The sequence below is a fragment of the Oncorhynchus keta genome, unplaced genomic scaffold (assembly GCF_023373465.1).
Source record: "Oncorhynchus keta strain PuntledgeMale-10-30-2019 unplaced genomic scaffold, Oket_V2 Un_contig_27311_pilon_pilon, whole genome shotgun sequence".
NCBI classification, from domain to species: Eukaryota; Metazoa; Chordata; class Actinopteri; order Salmoniformes; family Salmonidae; genus Oncorhynchus; species Oncorhynchus keta.
Window position 1 is genome coordinate 1,104 of NW_026285456.1, and position 18,100 is coordinate 19,203.

Here is an 18,100-nt window from a genome sequence, read left to right on the forward strand (position 1 = left end):
AAGTGTTCATGATTTTTAATAATAATCAAAACTGAACACTGAATAACAAAATAACAAAGACACAACCGAAACAGTTCTGTCTGGTACAAAGACTGAAAACAACCGCCCACAAAACACAATGGAAAACAGGCTACCTAAATATGGTTCTCAATCAGGGACAACGATTGACAGCTGCCTCTGATTGAGAACCATACCAGGCCAAACACAGAAATACAAAATCATAGACAAACTAACATAGACAACCCACCCAACTCACGCCCTGACCATACTAAAACAAAAGACAAAACAAAGGAACTAAGGTCAGAACGTGACACTTTCTCAATGTTCATTTTTCATCATTATCATGTAGGCCTATGACATCAATTGACGTTTTTCCATTAGTTGGACTGAGAAATAATTAGTGTAATTCGGAAAAATTAAGTTGTGGTGGAAATAAGTGTTCAAATAATGGCTTGAGTTAAATGTATAGGATCTGTCCAGGACAAAACATAATGAGAAACAGAAGACTACATGTAGTAGGTGTCAAGGTCAACTGTGCTCTTATTATTAATGCAGGACCCTCTGAGGACAATAAACCTTTAATCATCCTTGCTTCGCCTTATTTCATCTAAAGTTTCCTTTTCTCCAATTAGCTGTTACATAGCCTATATAGGCTGAGTTAAGATATATACACACACACACACTCAAATACGTCCCTCTCTCACACTCCCTCTCTCTGTCACGCACACGCACACTCAAATATGTCCTCTCTCTCTCTCTCTCATACACGCACGCACATATACACACACACACAAACAACTCTGAAGTCATAGCTCCTGCCTTACCCTTAACATCCTCCCTCCTACTGTTGCTGTTCATACAATAATGTTTAAGAATGTATGAGAACTGTGGAAAGCTGAACTCATTGTGTGTCATTTTGTGTCTCAAACAGTATGTATTTTCTCTGACAATCTTTTAAATCTATTTTAATCTTAAAAAACATAACTGCAGGAAATGTTTTTTGTAACAGACATTTGCAAAAAAAAAAAATATTGCAACAATAGACTATGATTAATCTTACTATATTATATTTATCCTGAGACAAGACGCATTCACTTTATAAAACTTAAATATTTTTTCCTTCATTCTCAGTGGCAATGTCTGTCGCCCCCAGTGTTCAGTCCTCTGTCTGCTGTTCCTGCTATCTGTGTGCACTGCCTGCTACATCTCCAACCGCCCCATAGGAGGCAAGAGATCAGCACTAGACTTCCCATCCAGAAAGGTACTGTCATTCTCAGCAGTTCCACTTTGTTACTGTTTATTGTAACTGTGTGCCTGTTATAGAGCTAGATTGGTGGTTGCCTGCCATAGAGGCTTGCCTCTTACCTTGGAAGGGCTGAGATTGCACAGTTAAATCAGGTTACTGTACGTCAATATTGTATGTTGTATTGTACCGTTTTTTTGTTAAACGACAAAGCTTAAAACCACTTCCTTTTCTATAAATATATCACTTTTATCTATAATAACAATGTAACTATAACTTTCGGTTTCCTATTATCTTTCCAGTGCATGTCGTGGCCTGGCGACAGGGGCCGCTGCTTTGGCCCCCAGTATCTGCTGTGGGGAAGGGATGGGCTGCTACATGGGGCTCCCCAGAGGCAGATAGTTGTGTGGAGTGAGAACTACCTGACCTTCCCTGTGTGGCCGGAGAGCTGTAGCCATGACCACGATCTACTGATGAAGCTACTGCACATGATTAGCCACACCCCTTCCCACAGAGTCCACCAATAAACCAGCCTATTCACGTTTCAGGGACAGTCCTGAGTTGAAGGATAGTGTAAAAAATCTGTTGCATGTTTCCATAAGTCGGCCATACCTGCAGTATGTACACATTTTCTACAGCAGATATATATAGATGTAAAAATATGGGTTTTTGCTTGTAACTGCTTGTGTAATGGCTTGTGCTCTGAGACAAATGCAGGTTACTGTACAAAAACATAACTTTCTGGTTAGTCATTTTGCATGTTTCAAGTCAACTCGGGTCTCAAGTATTTCCATTACCAAAACACACACGCTAAAACTCACCACGAGATGTTGCTGAAATATATAAACGGTATGGATGAGTTTTTGTGTTTGTGTGTACTGTATATGTATATGTCTTACTTTACGATGCATGAACAGAGCAGGAACAGAGCTGAGTCAAACAACCTCTGACATCATCTTTATGAGACCAAAGTCCCTCTCAGCTGCCTGACAGTACAATAGATCAGGAGTTCGGGCTGTAAAAGGTCTTATCCAAAGATACAAACCGACAGCTTGTGAGAGAAACCCATGTTACCCATATAAACCTACGGTCCTATGTCTTTCTGGAAGTGAATGCTAAAGCCTATGGCAGGGAAATTTCTTAAGGCAATATTGACAGGCATCATGCCCACCACCACACTGTCTCTCTTACATGTAGTGATGGGAATAAAAACCTAATCATTTTTATTTATCTGTTATTTTACCAGGTAAGTTGACTGTGAACACATTTTCATTTGCAGCAACGACCTGGGGAATAGTTACAGGGAGAGGAGCCAATTGTAAACTGGGGATTATTAGGTGACCGTGATGGTTTGAGGGTCAGATTGGGAATTTAGCCAGGACACCAGAGTTAACACCCCTACTCTTACAATAAGTGCCATGGGGTCTTTTAATGACCTCAGAGAGTCAGGACACCCGTTTAACGTCTCATCCGAAAGACAGCAACCTACACAGGGCAATGTCCCCAATCACTGCCCTGGGGTATTGGGATACATTTTTTAGACCAGAGGAAAGAGTGCCTCCTACTGACCCTCCAACACCACGTTCAGCAGCATCTGGTCTACCATCCAGGGACTGACCAGGACCAACCCTGCTTAGCTTCAGAAGCAAGCCAGCAGTGGTATGCAAGGTGGTATGCTGCTGGCTTCGTAGTTCTGTTCTAATCATTTACTGTAATTACTCCTGCACACATGACTGCCTCTGCAACTTTTATTGTCAGCATTTATGGTCAGGCAATAAATTGTGCAGAAGTTTGATTGCAAAACACACCTTTTGGCAATTACACCATTTCATCTGAATTCTGATCAAACGTATACAATAAACAATCTTCTTATACTGTAACAATATCTGATCATATAAAACTGATCTCTTCAAAACAGTTCATAAAACATCTAACTGTGGGCATATTATTGCTGGTATTAACAGTAAGTTGTCTATTATCCACTTTATAAAACAATCTCATCAGTTAATAAGTGTTTGTTATTTATGATAATCAATGTCAAATGCCAGTTAACAGTTCCATCTGAATTATCAGTGTGCATCCATAAGCCTAATTTCTTAAATAACTAGTTACACTCCACAGTTGAGTAGTAGGCCACTCCACGTTGCCTGGCTGAGCCTATAGCCTGGATGTGTTGCTTCAGCATGCACTCCCAGTCCTTGCCCCAGTCTTGGCCCCGCTCCAGGGTCAGGTAGCGAGTGGTCATCTTGTCCAGAGCCCGCACTGCCTCAGGGAGGTCAAGGGTCAGCCCTGCCTTCTGCACCGCCGCCTGGAACTTGGCTCGGAGAGGCTGTTGCTATGCAGCACCTAGACAGGGGAAGGGGTTTAAAATTGTGAGCTAGACAGCGGTATTCGGTATGCAGCCATGATGCATTATGTAAATGGTTGAGCCTGCAACTAAGAAATGTGTTTATTTAGTAAAACACTAAAAGTGTGTGTGTGTGTCTGTGTCTCTTACCTGTTGACCCCTGCAGTTGGGGGATAATGGTAGTGATGCCACACAGCCACTGCAGTGTGGGGACATAGTAGATACTGGTTCTCCTTCCAGCATCTCTGCATGGTCTCCACTATCCCCTCATCTCTTACTGCACCTGCTGTGATGACCTGAGACAACTGGAGACAGAGAGAGGAGGGGAGGAGTAGTATTTATTAGGATCCCCAATTAGCTGCTGCCACTTATTGAAGTGGATTTAACAAGTGACATCAATAAGGGCTCATAGCTTTCACCTGAATTGGCCTGGTCAGTCTTTGCCATGGAAAGAGCAGGTGTCCTTAATGTTTTGTACACTCAGTGTACATAGCACTACAATTACATCACAATTTAGTCATTTAGCAGATGTTCCTATCCAGAGCGACCCACTGCTAGTGCATTCATCTTAAGATAGCCAGGCGAGAGAACCACGCATCACATATCAATGCAAAATACAATACAATAAATACATTAAAATGTCTGTTTTTCTCTGCCCAGTCCCCGTCGTGCCATCTGATTTTTTATGAAATCAGATTTTATTGCTAGTTTGAGTTACCTAGGGTGGCAGAGAGTTCTATGTATTCATGGCTCTATTTAATACTGTGTGTTTCACCGTGTCTGTTTTGGACCTGGGGACTGTGAAGAGACCTCTGGTTGCATGTCTTGTGTGGTACCAATGAGTGTCCGAACTGTGTGCCAACCGCTTGAACAGACAGTTCGGTACCTTCAACACCTGGTACAAAGACCAATAGTGATGCAGTTAATCTCTCCTCAACTTTGAGCCAGGAGATATTGACATGCGTGTTACTGGCATTCACCCTCCATGTACAGTACCAGTCAAAAGTTTGGACGTACCTACTCATTCAAGGGTTTTATTTATTTTTACTATTTTATGCATTATAGAATAATAGGGAAGACATGAAAACAATGAAAAAACCCATATGGAATCATGTTGTAACCAAAAAGTGTTAAACAAATCTAAATATATTTTACATTTGAGATTCTTCAAAGTAGCCATCCTAGGCCTTGATGACAGCTTTGCACACTCTTGGCATTCTCTCAACCAGCTTCATGAGGTAGTCACCTAGAATACATTTCAATTAACAGGTGTGCCTTGTTAAAAGTTAATTTGTGGAATTTCTTTCATAAATGCGTTTGAGCTGATCAGTTGTGTTGTGACATGGTAGGGGGTACACAGAAGATTTCCCTATTTGGTAAAATACCAAATCCATATTATGGCAAGAACAGCTCAAATAAGCAAAGAGACATGAAAGTCCATCATTACTTTAAGACATGAAGTTCAGTCAATCCGGAAAATTTCATTAACTTTGTTTCTTTAACTGCAGTTGCAAAAACCATCAAGCGCTGTGATGAAACAGGCTCTCATGAGGACCGCCACAGGAAAGGAAGACCCAAAGTTACCTCTGCTGCAGAGGATAAGTTCATTATAGTTACCAGCCTCAGAAATTGCAGCCCAAATAAAAGCTTCACAGAATTCAAGTAACAGACACCTCTCAACATCAACTGTTCAGAGGAGAATCAGGCCTTCATGGTTGAATTGCTGCAAAGAAACCACTACTAAAGGACACCAATAATAAGAAGAGACTTGCTTGGGCCAAGAAACACGAGCAATGAACATTAGAATGGTGGAAATCTGTATTTTGGTCGGATGAGACGCAGAGTAGGTGAAAGGATGATCTCTGCATGTGTGGTTCCCACCTTGACGCATGGAGGAGGAGGTGTGATGGTGTAGGGTTGCTTTGCTGGTGACACTGTCAGGGATTTATTTAGAATTCCAGGCACACTTAAACAGCATATCTACCACAGCATTCTGCAACGATACACCATCCCATCTGGTTTGCATCTAGTGGGACTATCGTTTGTTTTTCAACAGGACAATGACCCAACACACCTCCAGGCTGTGTAAGGGCTATTTGACCAAGAAGGAGAGTGATGGAGTGCTGCATCAGATGACCTGGCCTCCACAATCACCCAACCTCAACCCAATTGAGATGGTTTGGGATGAGTTAGACATCAGAGTGAAGGAAAAGCAGACAACAAGTGCTCAGCATATGTGGGAACTCCTTCAAGACCGTTGGAAAAGCATTCCAGGTGAAGCTGGTTGAGAGAATGCCAAGTGTGTGCAAACTGTCATTAAGCAAAGAGGTGGCTACTTTGATCATCTACAATATTTAATACATTTTGATTGGATTTTTTGGTTACTAAATGATACAATTTGTGTTATTCTATAGTTTTGATGTCTTCACTATTATTCTACAATGTAGGAAATAGTCAAAATAAAGAAAAACCCTTGAATGAGTATGTGTGTCAAACTTTTGACGTTACTGTACATCTAAGTACAATAAGTGCTGCTCTGTTGCGGACCCAACTGCAATTTGCTATGTCGTTCTTTGCCGCACCTAAACACACAACTGGGCAGTAGTCTTGGTGTGACAAAACTAGGCCTGTAGGACCTGTCTGGTTGACTGAGATGTCAGGGGGAGGGGTAAGTATGTGGTGATTTGAGAGAGAACATTAAACAATAGCGGTACTGGGCACTTATCTTTCTACAAGAACATGTCATTTTGTATTCATACATCTGACCTGTTTGTGGAGAGCTTCATGCAGAGTGTGTCTGTGAGAGTGCTGAAACTCCTCCATCATGCCCCTTTACCAGGCTCCATCTCTACCAGACAGCAGCCAGAACACACGCTCCATGTTATAGGGGGTCCTGGGGTGAGAGCACAGTGTTAGCCACAGTACGTACACACACACACTTCTTAAACCTTAAACAAAGTGATGAGCCATCACGCACAGCACCTGAATGTCTATAGCCGGGGCCATGGTCTGCGTGACATTGGTTGCCATGGAAAAGTCCCCCACTCTGCACAGTCCTGTGCACTATGTCATTAGCGTTCGTCATGGCAGCGAGGCACAGCGGTATCCCCATTGCTTCACAATGCAGCCGGCTGAGAGAGGGGACAGAGAGACAGACAAAGAATGAAAGAGATTAAGGAAAACCAGAAAAACATGAGCTATGTTCCAATACTCTCAAATGGCTTAGTTTCCTTTCCTCTTTGAGCAAAAAAGTAAGGAAGAAATATAAATATATCTCTAATCAAAAAAATATATACAAAAAGGGGCAAAAATGGGAAAAAGTAGTGGAAACACTTTGTCATTGTAAAACTTCTCACCAGCGATATTCCCGCCCCCTGTGGGCACTACCATCTCAAGGCGGGTAGGGGTGCCCCCGTCTCTGCCTGCTCCAGCCCACTCATGCAGGTAGGCATAAATGAAGTGTGCCAGCTGCACCCATGACACGAGACCAGTTGACTGAGTTGAGACTCATCAGGCTGTGTTGTTTCACCAGCTCCTGGTCTGAAAACTGGTGATCGACGGATGGGCACGTCGATGTCATCAGAACTGCCATCCGCTAGTAGTGCAGGGGAGAAAAATTAGGGTTGTGTTATCATACCAATGATACCATCTTATCACAGGTTAAGGTAAGATCATTATTTACTGAAGACTAAAACTCCTATATTTTCCATGATATGGCCATCATCTCTCACTATCAAAGGGGCAGGGAGAGGAAGCCACTTTAGAATATTGCTCCCGCATACTATTTGGCCCTGTCTCTAACCTGCAAACACATGGATATTGTCCTCCAGGCAGGTGATCATCTGTTTCTCCTGCACAAGAGTTATGCGGCCCCGGGGGTACACCACTACCACGTCTACCCCACCAAGGCCTCTCGCACTTTGGATGGCTGAACCACCCGTGTCCCCAGATGTGCCTAGGAAGGTAGGCCGCAGCGTGGGAGAGGGAAGAGGATAGGAGGACACTATTAAGACACGTAATATGTAATATACATCAACATAATAGACCTAGCATGTAACTAAACATGTAAACACTCCAAATGCTGCCCAAAGTGCCCCTTCTCACCCACTAATACGATGGCGCGCCGGCTTTCCTTGCGCAGGAAGTAGTCGAGGAAGCGCACGGTGCAGGTCATTGCCAGGTCCTTGAAGGCCAGGGTCTCACCGTGGAAGAGTTCCAGCACACACAGCCCACCCTTCAGCCTGGCCAAGCTCACCACCCCTGGCACGGCGAACCCAGACAGGGCCGCACTCACCAGGCCTGGGGCAAGGGAGGGAGAGAGAGAGAGGAGAGAGGTGTGAAAGAGTGAGATTGAGAGTGTGAGATGGGCAGAAGGATCACACAAAAGAGAGAGAGAGAGAGGAGAGAGAGAGAGAGAGAGAGAGAGAGAGAGAGAGAGAGAGAGAGAGAGAGAGAGAGAGAGAGAGAGAGAGAGTGAAGGAAAAGCGGTGAGGAAGGGACATGAACAGAGTTGCTTCATTTTGATATACACCCAGATGTAGAAAAAACATGTGCCAAACCCTCTTCACTTTACACCTAACTGTACCATATTTTCCAACCATCAATCAATCCATCAACGTGTCACTCAGCTACCCAAACCCTCCAGGTCTCACCATCTAGGTCTGCTCGAGGGATCAGCTCTGTAGGGATGAACAGGGAGCAGACCTCTGTCACTAGCTGTGGGTAGGACAGGGAGCTCCAGGACCTCAGGGTATCAGGGGTCAGGGTGGGGAGGGTCTCAGGCATGAACATCCCCCCGTCTGGTGCATATCCCGATAACAAAACATCCTGAAAGTCCCAACCCTGGACACCGCCACGCGTGCTGCAGTACTGCATATCTGACACCTGTCAGTAGTCAAAACAGTATGCTGAAAAATAGTATGATGATAAGCCTTTGGGTTAAATTTGCTTCATTGTTGTAGCAATTTGACAGAATCATTTACAATAAGGATGCAAGGGCAGACATATCTATCTGGGCACACGGATCAACAGTTCATAAGTGAGTATTGGACTATAATGTAATAACATTATTATAATGCATAACAGTCAGCCTACTGTAGTTTCAAAACATGTGTTCATGTTAATGTTTTAATTATGAGATTAGATTGCATTATTAATACATAGCATAATAGAAAACATAACTGTCAGTTTAAATGTACAGTAAACTACTGTTGAAAAACATATTATAGCTTATTTATTTGAAATAAATTATGGTTAGGTAAATTCAATGCTGCTGACTATCGCATCTAGTCCATACAATTTTAAATTAGGATTATTTACCGTCCGTTTGCTATAAAAAGAATTAGCTCCGAAGTAGAGTACTGTAGCTACGAGATGACCCGGGGAACTGTATTGGTGCAACACCAGAGTTCGAATTTCAAAGTAAAGAGGTCAATCTGGTGCCAAACGTTTAAAAAATATCTACTCTAAAGCGTCACCTGCAGGTCATTATAGCAAACTGCATTCAAAGGAGTTTAATAAGAGACAACCACATTTTGATATTATCTGACAAATAAATTCAATCAATTAATAAATCAATCCAAACTATGAAGCGGAAAGATGAATGGAAAGAGACATCTGTTACAAAACACCAAAAAGTTTAATGACATTCGGAGATTGTCAAGCCTTTGTTATTGGGTAGGCCTACAAGGTAGGGAGGGATGTATTTACTGTTGGTTGAGATTTACATATTCTATTTATTGTGACGTTGAAAACGCAAACCATGATATTGAATTGAAAATTCGTTCCATATATTTAATATAACTATAAATATGGTATCAAAATGTTGAAAATCTGATTTCCCCTAGCTGCAGCTGGGTTTGATCGTAGTGTAGGCCTAGTGAAACAAAGTGAACTCGTCCATGGTCGTCGGCGAACCCTCAACCTTCCCGGCCGGTAGCCCTGCGTGGCACCGACTGTGTCACAAAAGCATGCGTTTATAAACACAGGGTCGCTACAGTTATTGTTATTTGTGGTCTTAAAAATACCCCCCCCAATGGTTATTGTATCCAATGGCTTAATGCCTGCACCAAAAATTACTGCTAGGTCAGTTGAATTTTTCTGTCTTATTTATAATCGAACTATGGTGCTCCTCAGCTACGGTTATTCATTCATCTAAAGATGTCTTCACTACAAATTCAAACTAGAAATAATATATATTTGTATTGTAATCTCAAGGGAGCCAGCACACCATTGCCATAGGCTGTAAAGTAGGGTTTACAATGTTTAAAATAGTAACTGATTGCTTGTATACATACTGTAGTTCCATGTGTACTGTGTTCCTTCTCAACCCTTAGGTCTGCAAAGGGATGCAGGTGAGATCAAGCAGAATAGAGACCACTTCAAGACGACCATTTAAATGTGTTAACTCTCGCAAGGCGGCTGGCCCAGAGCGGCATCCCTGGACGATCCTCAGAGCATGCGCAGACCAGCTGGCTGTGATAACGGGACATATTCAATCGTTCCCTATCCCAGTCTGCTGTCCCCACATGCTTCAAGATGGCCACCATTTTTCCTGTACCCAAGAAGGCAAAGATAACTGAACTAAATGACTCATCGCCCCCGTAGCACTCACTTCGGTCATCATGAAGTGCTTTGGGAGACTCGTCAAGGATCATATCACCTCCACCTTACCTGACACCCTAGACCCACTTCAGTTTGCATACTGCCCCAACAGGTCCACAGATGATGCAATCGCCATCACACTGTATACTGCCCTATCCCATCTGGACAAGAGGAATACCTATGTAAGAATGCTGTTCATTGACTACAGCTCAGCATTCAACACCATAGTACCATCCAAGCTCATCATTAAGCTAGAGTCCCTGGTTCTCAATCCCGCCCTATGCAATTGGGTCCTGGACTTTCTGACGGGCGCCCCCAGGTGGTCAAGGTAGAAACAACATCTCCATCTTCGCTGACCCTTAACACAGGGGCCCCACAAGGAGCGTGTTCAGTCCCCTCCTATACCCCTGTTCACCCATGACTGTGTGGCCATGCACGCCTCCATCTCAATCATCAAGTTTGCAGACGCCACAACAGCAGAGGGAGCACTCCCCTATCCACATCGAAGGGACAGTAGTCAAGAAGGTTGAAAGTTTTAAGTTCCTCGGCATGCAGTACACATCACAGACAAACTGAAATGATCCACCCACACAGACAGAGGGGTGAAGAAGGCGCAACAGCGCCTCTTCAACCTCAGGAGGCTTAAGAAATTTAACGCTTTTACAGATGCACAATTGAGAGCATCCTGTCAGGCTGTATCATCGCCTTGTACGACACCTGCACCGCCCTCAACCCGCAAGTCTCTCCAGAGGGTGATGCAGTCTACAATGCATCACCGGGGGCAAACTACAAACAGCTTCAAGGCCATCAGACTGCTAAACAGCAATCACTAACTCAGAGAGGCTGCTGTCTTCAAAGAGACTCACTAGACACTTTAAACAATGCCCAATTTAATAATGTTTACAGATCTTACATTACTCATCTCATATGTATATACGGTATCTTATACCATCTATTGCATCTTGCCTATGCCACTTTCGGCCATTGCTCATCCAAATATTTATTTGTACATATTCATCGCTGGTCGCTGTTTGGGAATTGTTAGATTACTTCTTAGATATTACTGCATTGTTGTAACTAGAAGCACAAGCATTTCGCTACACTCGCATGAACATCTGCTAACCATGTGTATGTGACCAATACAATTTGATTTGATTTGATTTGAGACACCAAATTCATGGTCAACTCCATTCACAGTTGGCCAGGGGGCTAAGCTGGAGACGATGACTGGAGAGAAGTACAAAGGTGAGTTGCTCAACCAGACACACCCACACTTACTTGTGGCCTCATGGGCACACCTGCACATTGGCTAACTTGTACTGTAAACTGTAAATTACATAGATGGGGAATTCCAGTCCTGGAGGGCCAAAGTGTGCAGGCATTTGTTCCAGTTCAGCTTTTGCACCATATAAAATGTTTATCAGTTTACTTAGAACTGGAGCAAAGTCTACACATGTAGCGATTAATGAACAGTTGCTCTCCTACTTTGAATGTGTTCTTTTTTTCCATGACCCATTCTATGAGTGGTGCTAAACCTACTTATAACAAGCCGTAGTGTGCTAACTGGAATTTCTAGTTTGTTACTCTTGCATGGTATGTCATGCACTAACTCCTCAACCCTTTCCCAGGCTAAAGTGAACCTGGTTGGGAACATGCTAACGTCTCACTGAAGGGCATTGAGTCAGTCATGGAACATCATCGTTGTGAGTATTATGGTTGGGGACTAGAATGGGTTTGAATTGTCAACAAGGGTGGAATTATCCCTCCTTCAAATGTAACTGGGCTGTAAAACCTCATCTGTGTGCACCCTTTATCTGTCCAGACCATGACGCTTCGCCCCATCGTCTGCAAGAGGATAAGTAAGCGCATGTAGTGATCTCTCAACCCTTTTTGAATAAATTAAGAAAATGTATTGACTTCTATGGTTTGTCTATAAAGAGCTGATCCTTAGCTTTGATTGGTTGAGCTGCAATGTATAGCAAAACAGACTCCAGACTCTATCCAGTGTTCGCTTTTATTGCATTTATCATTTATTATTTTACATGGTAATATGGCACATGGTGGGTATACTGATTTAATGTTTACTAACTCAAAAAAGGTAAGGCGTTCATAGGAACTTTGAGCGTTACAGCTGTAGTTGAGGGCCAGCCAATTATTATTTTGGGGGGCAGATTTGGTGACCACTGCATTTCAGTGGTATGAAAGTGGTGTGTACAGAAGCTCATTGCTTGTGGAAGAGGGCCTTGACGTTGTCCTCAACACTGACTGCCTCAGCCATCATGCCCATGGACTTGTTCTGCAGGGCAGCCTCTCTCATGCTGTGGTAGATGCACTCATTCTGCTTGAAAATCCTCTGCTCCATCTCGGTCTGCATACGCATTGACTAGGAAACAAGGGGTCAGGGGTCAAAAGGTAGACTGGTCTGGTATAATCTGGGAAATTAGTATTCAGTGAGGTGAAATTATAGATATGTAAACAATAGAGCTTACACTTCACTATTCTACCTGACAATCATATCTCCCTTCCACACATTTTTATTGAATGTTTTGTAACATTATACCCTACTGAACTGGCCACATGCTATCTTTCTAATTTCATAGGTTAATCAAACTATTGAGGCAGCCTGTAGTCTAGTGTACCTCCAAGTCCTTGGTGATGGAGTGGTTGGGTCCATGTGTGATCATGAGAATGGCGTAGGCCTTGCAGATCATGCCATGGCCCACCTCGATGAGCCCTGCGTGCCAGTGAGTCACGCCAGCCCGCATGGTGGCCATGCCCAACTGGGCGTTATTGGGGTGGTACAACTTCCTGCACAGGAGAAGAGATAGAAGAGGGTTGGTGCAAAGGGAAGGGGAGGAAAAGAGAACATGTTTAAGATTAAGTAATTAGTGCACTAAATATACAAAAGTATGTGGACACCCCTTCAAATTAGTGGATTCGGCTATTTCAGCCACAACGTTGTTGATTGGTGTGTACAATCGAGCACACAGCTATGCAATCTCCATAGACAAACACTGGCAATAGAATGGCCTTACTGAAGAGCTCAGTGACTTTCAACATGGTAACGTCATAGGATGCCACCTTCCCAACAAGTTAGTTTGTCAAATGTCTGCCCTGCTAGAGTTGCCCCAGTCAACTGTAAGTGCTGTTATTGTGAAGTGGAAACTTCTAGGAGCAACAACATCTCAGCTGTGAAGTGGTAGGCCACACAAGCTCACAGACCAGGACCGGTGAGGGCTGAAGTGAGTAAAATCATCTGTCCTCAGTTGCAACACTCACTACCAAGTTCCAAACTGCCCCTGGAAGCAATGTCAGCACAAGAACTGTTCGTTGGGAGCCAGCAGCTGCACACAAGCCTAAAATCACCAATGCGCAATGCCAAGCACGGCTGGAGTGGTGTAAAGCTTGCCGCCTTTGGACTCTGGAGCAGTGGAAACGCGTTCTCTAGGGTGATGAATCACACTTCACCATTTAGCAGTCCGATGGACAAATCTGGGTTTGCGTATGCCAGGAGAATGCTATCTGCCCAGATGCATAGTGCCAACGGTAAAGTTTGGTGGAGGAGGAATAATGGTCTGGGGCTGTTTTCCATGGTTTGTGCTAGGCCCCTTAGTTCCAGTGAAGGGACATCTTAAAGCTACAGCATACAATGACATTCTAGACAATTCTGTGCTTCCAACTTTGTGGCAACAGTTTGGGGGAAGGCCCTTTCCTGTTTCACCATGACAATGGCCCCGTGCACAAAGTGAGGTCCATACAGAAAGGGTTTGTCGAGATCGGTGTGGAAGAACTTGACTGGCCTGCACAGAGCCCTGACCTCACCCCATCGAACACCTTTGGGATGAATTGGAACACCAACTGTGAGCCAGGCCTAATCGCCCAACATCAGTGTCCGACCTCACTAATGTTCTTGCGGCTGAATGGAAACAAGTCCCCGCAGCAATGTTCCAACATTTAGTGGAAAGCCTTCCCAGAAGAGTAGAGGCTGTTATATCAGCAAAGGGAGACTAACTGCATATTAATGCCCATTATTTGTAATGAGATGTTCGACGACCATGTAGTTAGTGTATGTTGTTGTCCTATCTAGCTATCTTAAGATGAATACACTAACTAAGTTGCTCTGGGTGAGAGCGTCTGCTAAATGACTGAAATGTAAACGTAGAAATTGGATTTTAAAGTTGTAGACATGCAAATCTTCATATGGTCCATGAGATTAGTCTCCACCACTCTGTCCCCATTACAAACACTCACATGTATCCCTCCACCATCCTGCGTGAGTATTCTGCAGCCTCAGAAGAACTTCAGGTAGGACAGCACCTCGCTGGCTGCACTCAGCATACGCAGTTGGTACAGGTGTGTATCAGCCAACACAGGTTCCTGTTTGTCCAGACACTCACGACACAGCTTCACCACCTGTGCAGGGAAAGGGAGGGATGGAGGGGGAATTTAGCAGGTTTAACAAAAAAGGGAGAGTAAATTATATGGGACAGTGAAGAGAGGTATTTACCAAACTCCAAAGCCATCCCTAAAAGGTAAAGGAGGGGTTGTTGTTGTTACCTCATGAAAGTCACCTGCAGTACGAGCTGCCTCAACCTTGGCCAGGCACTCCAAACTTAACTCCTGTACCTCTTTCACAAGCTCATCAGAGGGCTGAGAGAGAGAATATAGTAAAGACAACAGCGTCAGTGTATTAACATTTGGGAGTATGCACATTGCACATCCCACCATCATTCACTCCTGATCATTGACAGTAAAGGAAAATGCCCGATGACCAAAATGCACTACTGCAGACAACCACAAGAGAGTGACATATCCAACAACTCTGAAAACAGTGTTCCATTGAAGGAAATGTTGTATAATGTGTTCAGGTTCCAGTAGTCTCTTCTCACAGACACAGCAGCTGTGTGAGGAGACTAATGGTCAGCAACTACAAAAATGGACTAGTGTAGGACACAGACTTATACTTGTGTTACACACCTTGTGACTTAATCATAATTTGCTCCAAGTCAACTCCCATACATAGATACTGATATAACACATATCCAGGTCCATGGCATTGACCCATGTCTAAAGATATGGTCATGTGATAAGAGAGTCACTCATATTATTTTGCGATGTCTCAGACAATCAATTGGAATTCAGCATTAGGTTACCATATCTCAGATGAAATCAGAAAGCTTAATTTCATATCAACTGCTACATGTATTTTGTTCTATCTATGATAGCTGATATTTAGGGTTGGGATCTCATGAGGCACGAGTACAGTGAGAGTTGAGATCCATTAAGGGAGAGGAAGCATGGAACTTTATTGAACTGAAAAGTAATTAGGGTGATGTGTTGTTGGCCCTGGGCCCTCAGAGGTATGATCAGGTGTTCATTTGTGCATTTGACTACATGCTTCTGGTGCATCAGCTGTGAGATGCCCATCTGCGTGATAGGGTTATGTGCCCAACGTGAGTCTGGGTGCGGCATGGGGCCCAAGGACCCCAGGACCCCACTGTTTGGAATGGAATGAATTGAAGCCCCAACTCTGCCCTCAACGTGTCACTACTTCTCCCACCTTGTTGCCTTCGGTCTCCTTGGCAGCCATCATTAGGTCATCTTTGAGGTTCTTGCTGCAGCTTTTGCAGGTGCAGTCAAGTGGTACTGGTGCTTCAGGGCTCTCTGGCGGTCCGTTGACACGTTCAGGAAGTCCCACGTAGCCCACCGTCAGCTCCTCATTCTCAGCAATCTTACCAAGCGCACGCAGCTCAGCCCTGAGGGAGCAGGCGGCAAGGTTAGCCTAGTGCCAGAGTAACAGCTGCTCTAGGATCAGCTTGTGCATGTCACATGCTGAAAGAACAGGCCCTGGAGCATAGGGATAAGGTTGGTGATGTAGTGATGTGATGGTACTAGCTATAAGGATATGGTAAAGGGGGTAGTGTAGTGTGATGGGAGTAACCATAAGGGAGGGTAAAGGGTAGTGTAGTGTGATGGTAGTAACCATAAGGGAAGGTAAAGGGGGTAGTGTGAGTGTGATGGTAGTAACCATAGGGAAGGTAAAGGGTAGTGTAGTGTGAGGGTAGTAACCATAAGGGATGGTAAAGGGGTAGTGTAGTGTGAGGGTAGTAACCATAAGGGAGGGTAAAGGGTGAGTGTAGTGTGATGGTTGTAACCATAAGGGAGGATAAAGAGGGTAGTCTAGTGTGATGGTAGTAACCATAACATTTACATTTACATTTACATTTAAGTCATTTAGCAGACGCTCTTATCCAGAAGCGACTTACAAATTAGTGCATTCACCTTATGACATCCAGTGGAACAGCCACTTTACAATAGTGCATCTAAATCTTTAAGGGAGGTGAGAAGGATTACTACCCCTATCCTAGGTATTCCTTAAGGAGGTGGGGTTTCAGGTGTCTCCGGAAGGTGGTGATTGACTCCCGCTGTCCTGGCGTCGTGAGGGAGTTTGTTCCACCATTGGGGGCCAGAGCAGCGAGGCAGTTTTGACTGGGCTGAGCGGGAACTGTACTTCCTCCCAGTGGTAGGGAGCGAGCAGGCCAGAGGTGGATAAACGCAGTGCCCTTGTTTGGGTGTAGGGCCTGATCAGAGCCTGGAGGTACTGAGGTGCCCGTTCCCCTCACAGCTCCGTGGCAAGCACCATGGTCTTGTAGCGGATGCAAGCTTCAACTGGAAGCCAGTGGAGAGAGCGGAGGAGGCGGGGTGGACGTGAGAGAACTTGGGAAGGTTGAACACCAGACGGGCTGCGGCGTTCTGGATGAGTTGTAGGGGTTTAATGGCACAGGCAGGGAGCCCAGCCAACAGCGAGTTGCAGTAATCAGGCGGGGAGATGACAAGTGCCTGATTGAGACCTGCACCGCTTCCTGTGGTGAGGCAGGGTCGTACTCTGCGGATGTTGTAGAGCATGAATCTACAGGAACGGGCCACCGCCTTGATGATGTTAGTTGGAGAAACGACAGGGTGTTGTCCCAGATCACGCCAAGGTTCTTAGCGCTCTGGGAGGAGGACACAATGAGTTATCCCAACCGTGATGGCGTAGATCATGGAACGGGCAGTCCTTCCCGGGAGGAAGGCAGCTCCGTCTTGCCGAGTGTTCAGCTTGAGGTGGTGATCAGGTATCACACTGATATGTCTGCCAGACATGCAGAATGCGGTCGCCACCTGGTCATCAGAAGGGGAAAGAGAAGATTAATTGTGTGTCAGTCTGCATAGCAATGATAGGAGAGACCATGTGAGGTTATGACAGAGCCAAGTGACTTGGTGTATAGCGAGAATAGGAGAGGGCCTAGAACAGAGCCCTGGGGACACCAGTGGTGAGAGCGCGTGGTGAGGAGACAGATTCTCGCCACGCCACCTGGTAGGAGCCGCCTGTCAGGTAGGACGCAATCCAAGCGTGGGCCGCGCCAGGAGATGCCCAACTCGGAGAGGGTGGAGAGAGGAGGATCTGATGGTTCACAGTATCGAAGGCAGCCGATAGGTCTAGAAGGATGAGAGCAGAGGAGAGAGAGTTAGCTTTAGCAGTGCGGAGCGCCTCCGTGATACAGAGAAGAGCATTCTCAGTTGAATGACTAGTCTTGAAACCTGACTGATTTGGATCAAGAAGGTCATTCTGAGAGAGATAGCGGGAGAGCTGGCCAAGGAGCTGGCACGTTCAAGAGTTTTGGAGAGAAAAGAAAGAAGGGATACTGGTCTGTAGTTGTTGACATCGCGGAGGGATCGAGTGTAGGTTTTTTCAGAAGGGGGTGCAACCTCGCTCTCTTGAAGACGGAAGGGGCGTAGCCAGCGGTCAGGGATGAGTTGATGAGCGAGGTGAGGTAAGGGAGAAGGTCTCCGGAAATGGTCTGGAGAAGAGAGGAGGGGATAGGGTCAAGCGGGCAGGTTGTTGGGCGGCCAGCCGTCACAAGACG

At 44.8% G+C, this 18,100-nt stretch overlaps 2 protein-coding genes and 1 pseudogene across 2 annotated transcripts; 1 reads left to right on the forward strand and 2 right to left on the reverse strand.

Moving 5' to 3' along the window:
- Positions 1 to 1,131: 1,131 nt before the first annotated feature.
- Positions 1,132 to 1,770, forward strand: LOC127922830 (isotocin-neurophysin IT 1-like; the record flags this gene model as incomplete). The annotated part of the gene is made up of 2 exons (XM_052506699.1): positions 1,132 to 1,261; positions 1,546 to 1,770. Coding segments are annotated over 2 exons (355 nt in total), but the record flags the coding sequence as incomplete, so codon positions are not given.
- A 1,207-nt stretch (positions 1,771 to 2,977) lies between these two features.
- On the reverse strand, positions 2,978 to 9,078 carry LOC118387562 (threonine synthase-like 2). The gene is given in 14 exon segments (XM_052506698.1): positions 2,978 to 3,560; positions 3,562 to 3,589; positions 3,741 to 3,895; positions 6,357 to 6,483; positions 6,568 to 6,632; positions 6,634 to 6,704; positions 6,707 to 6,721; positions 6,947 to 7,064; positions 7,066 to 7,140; positions 7,142 to 7,185; positions 7,393 to 7,545; positions 7,695 to 7,889; positions 8,243 to 8,474; positions 8,910 to 9,078. Coding segments are annotated over 13 exon segments (1,482 nt in total). The 5' UTR covers positions 8,466 to 8,474; positions 8,910 to 9,078; the 3' UTR covers positions 2,978 to 3,347.
- Positions 9,079 to 12,193: 3,115 nt separating this feature from the next.
- LOC127922831 (histone-lysine N-methyltransferase Smyd1-like) lies at positions 12,194 to 15,949 on the reverse strand (annotated as a pseudogene).
- Between the last annotated feature and the right edge of the window lie 2,151 nt (positions 15,950 to 18,100).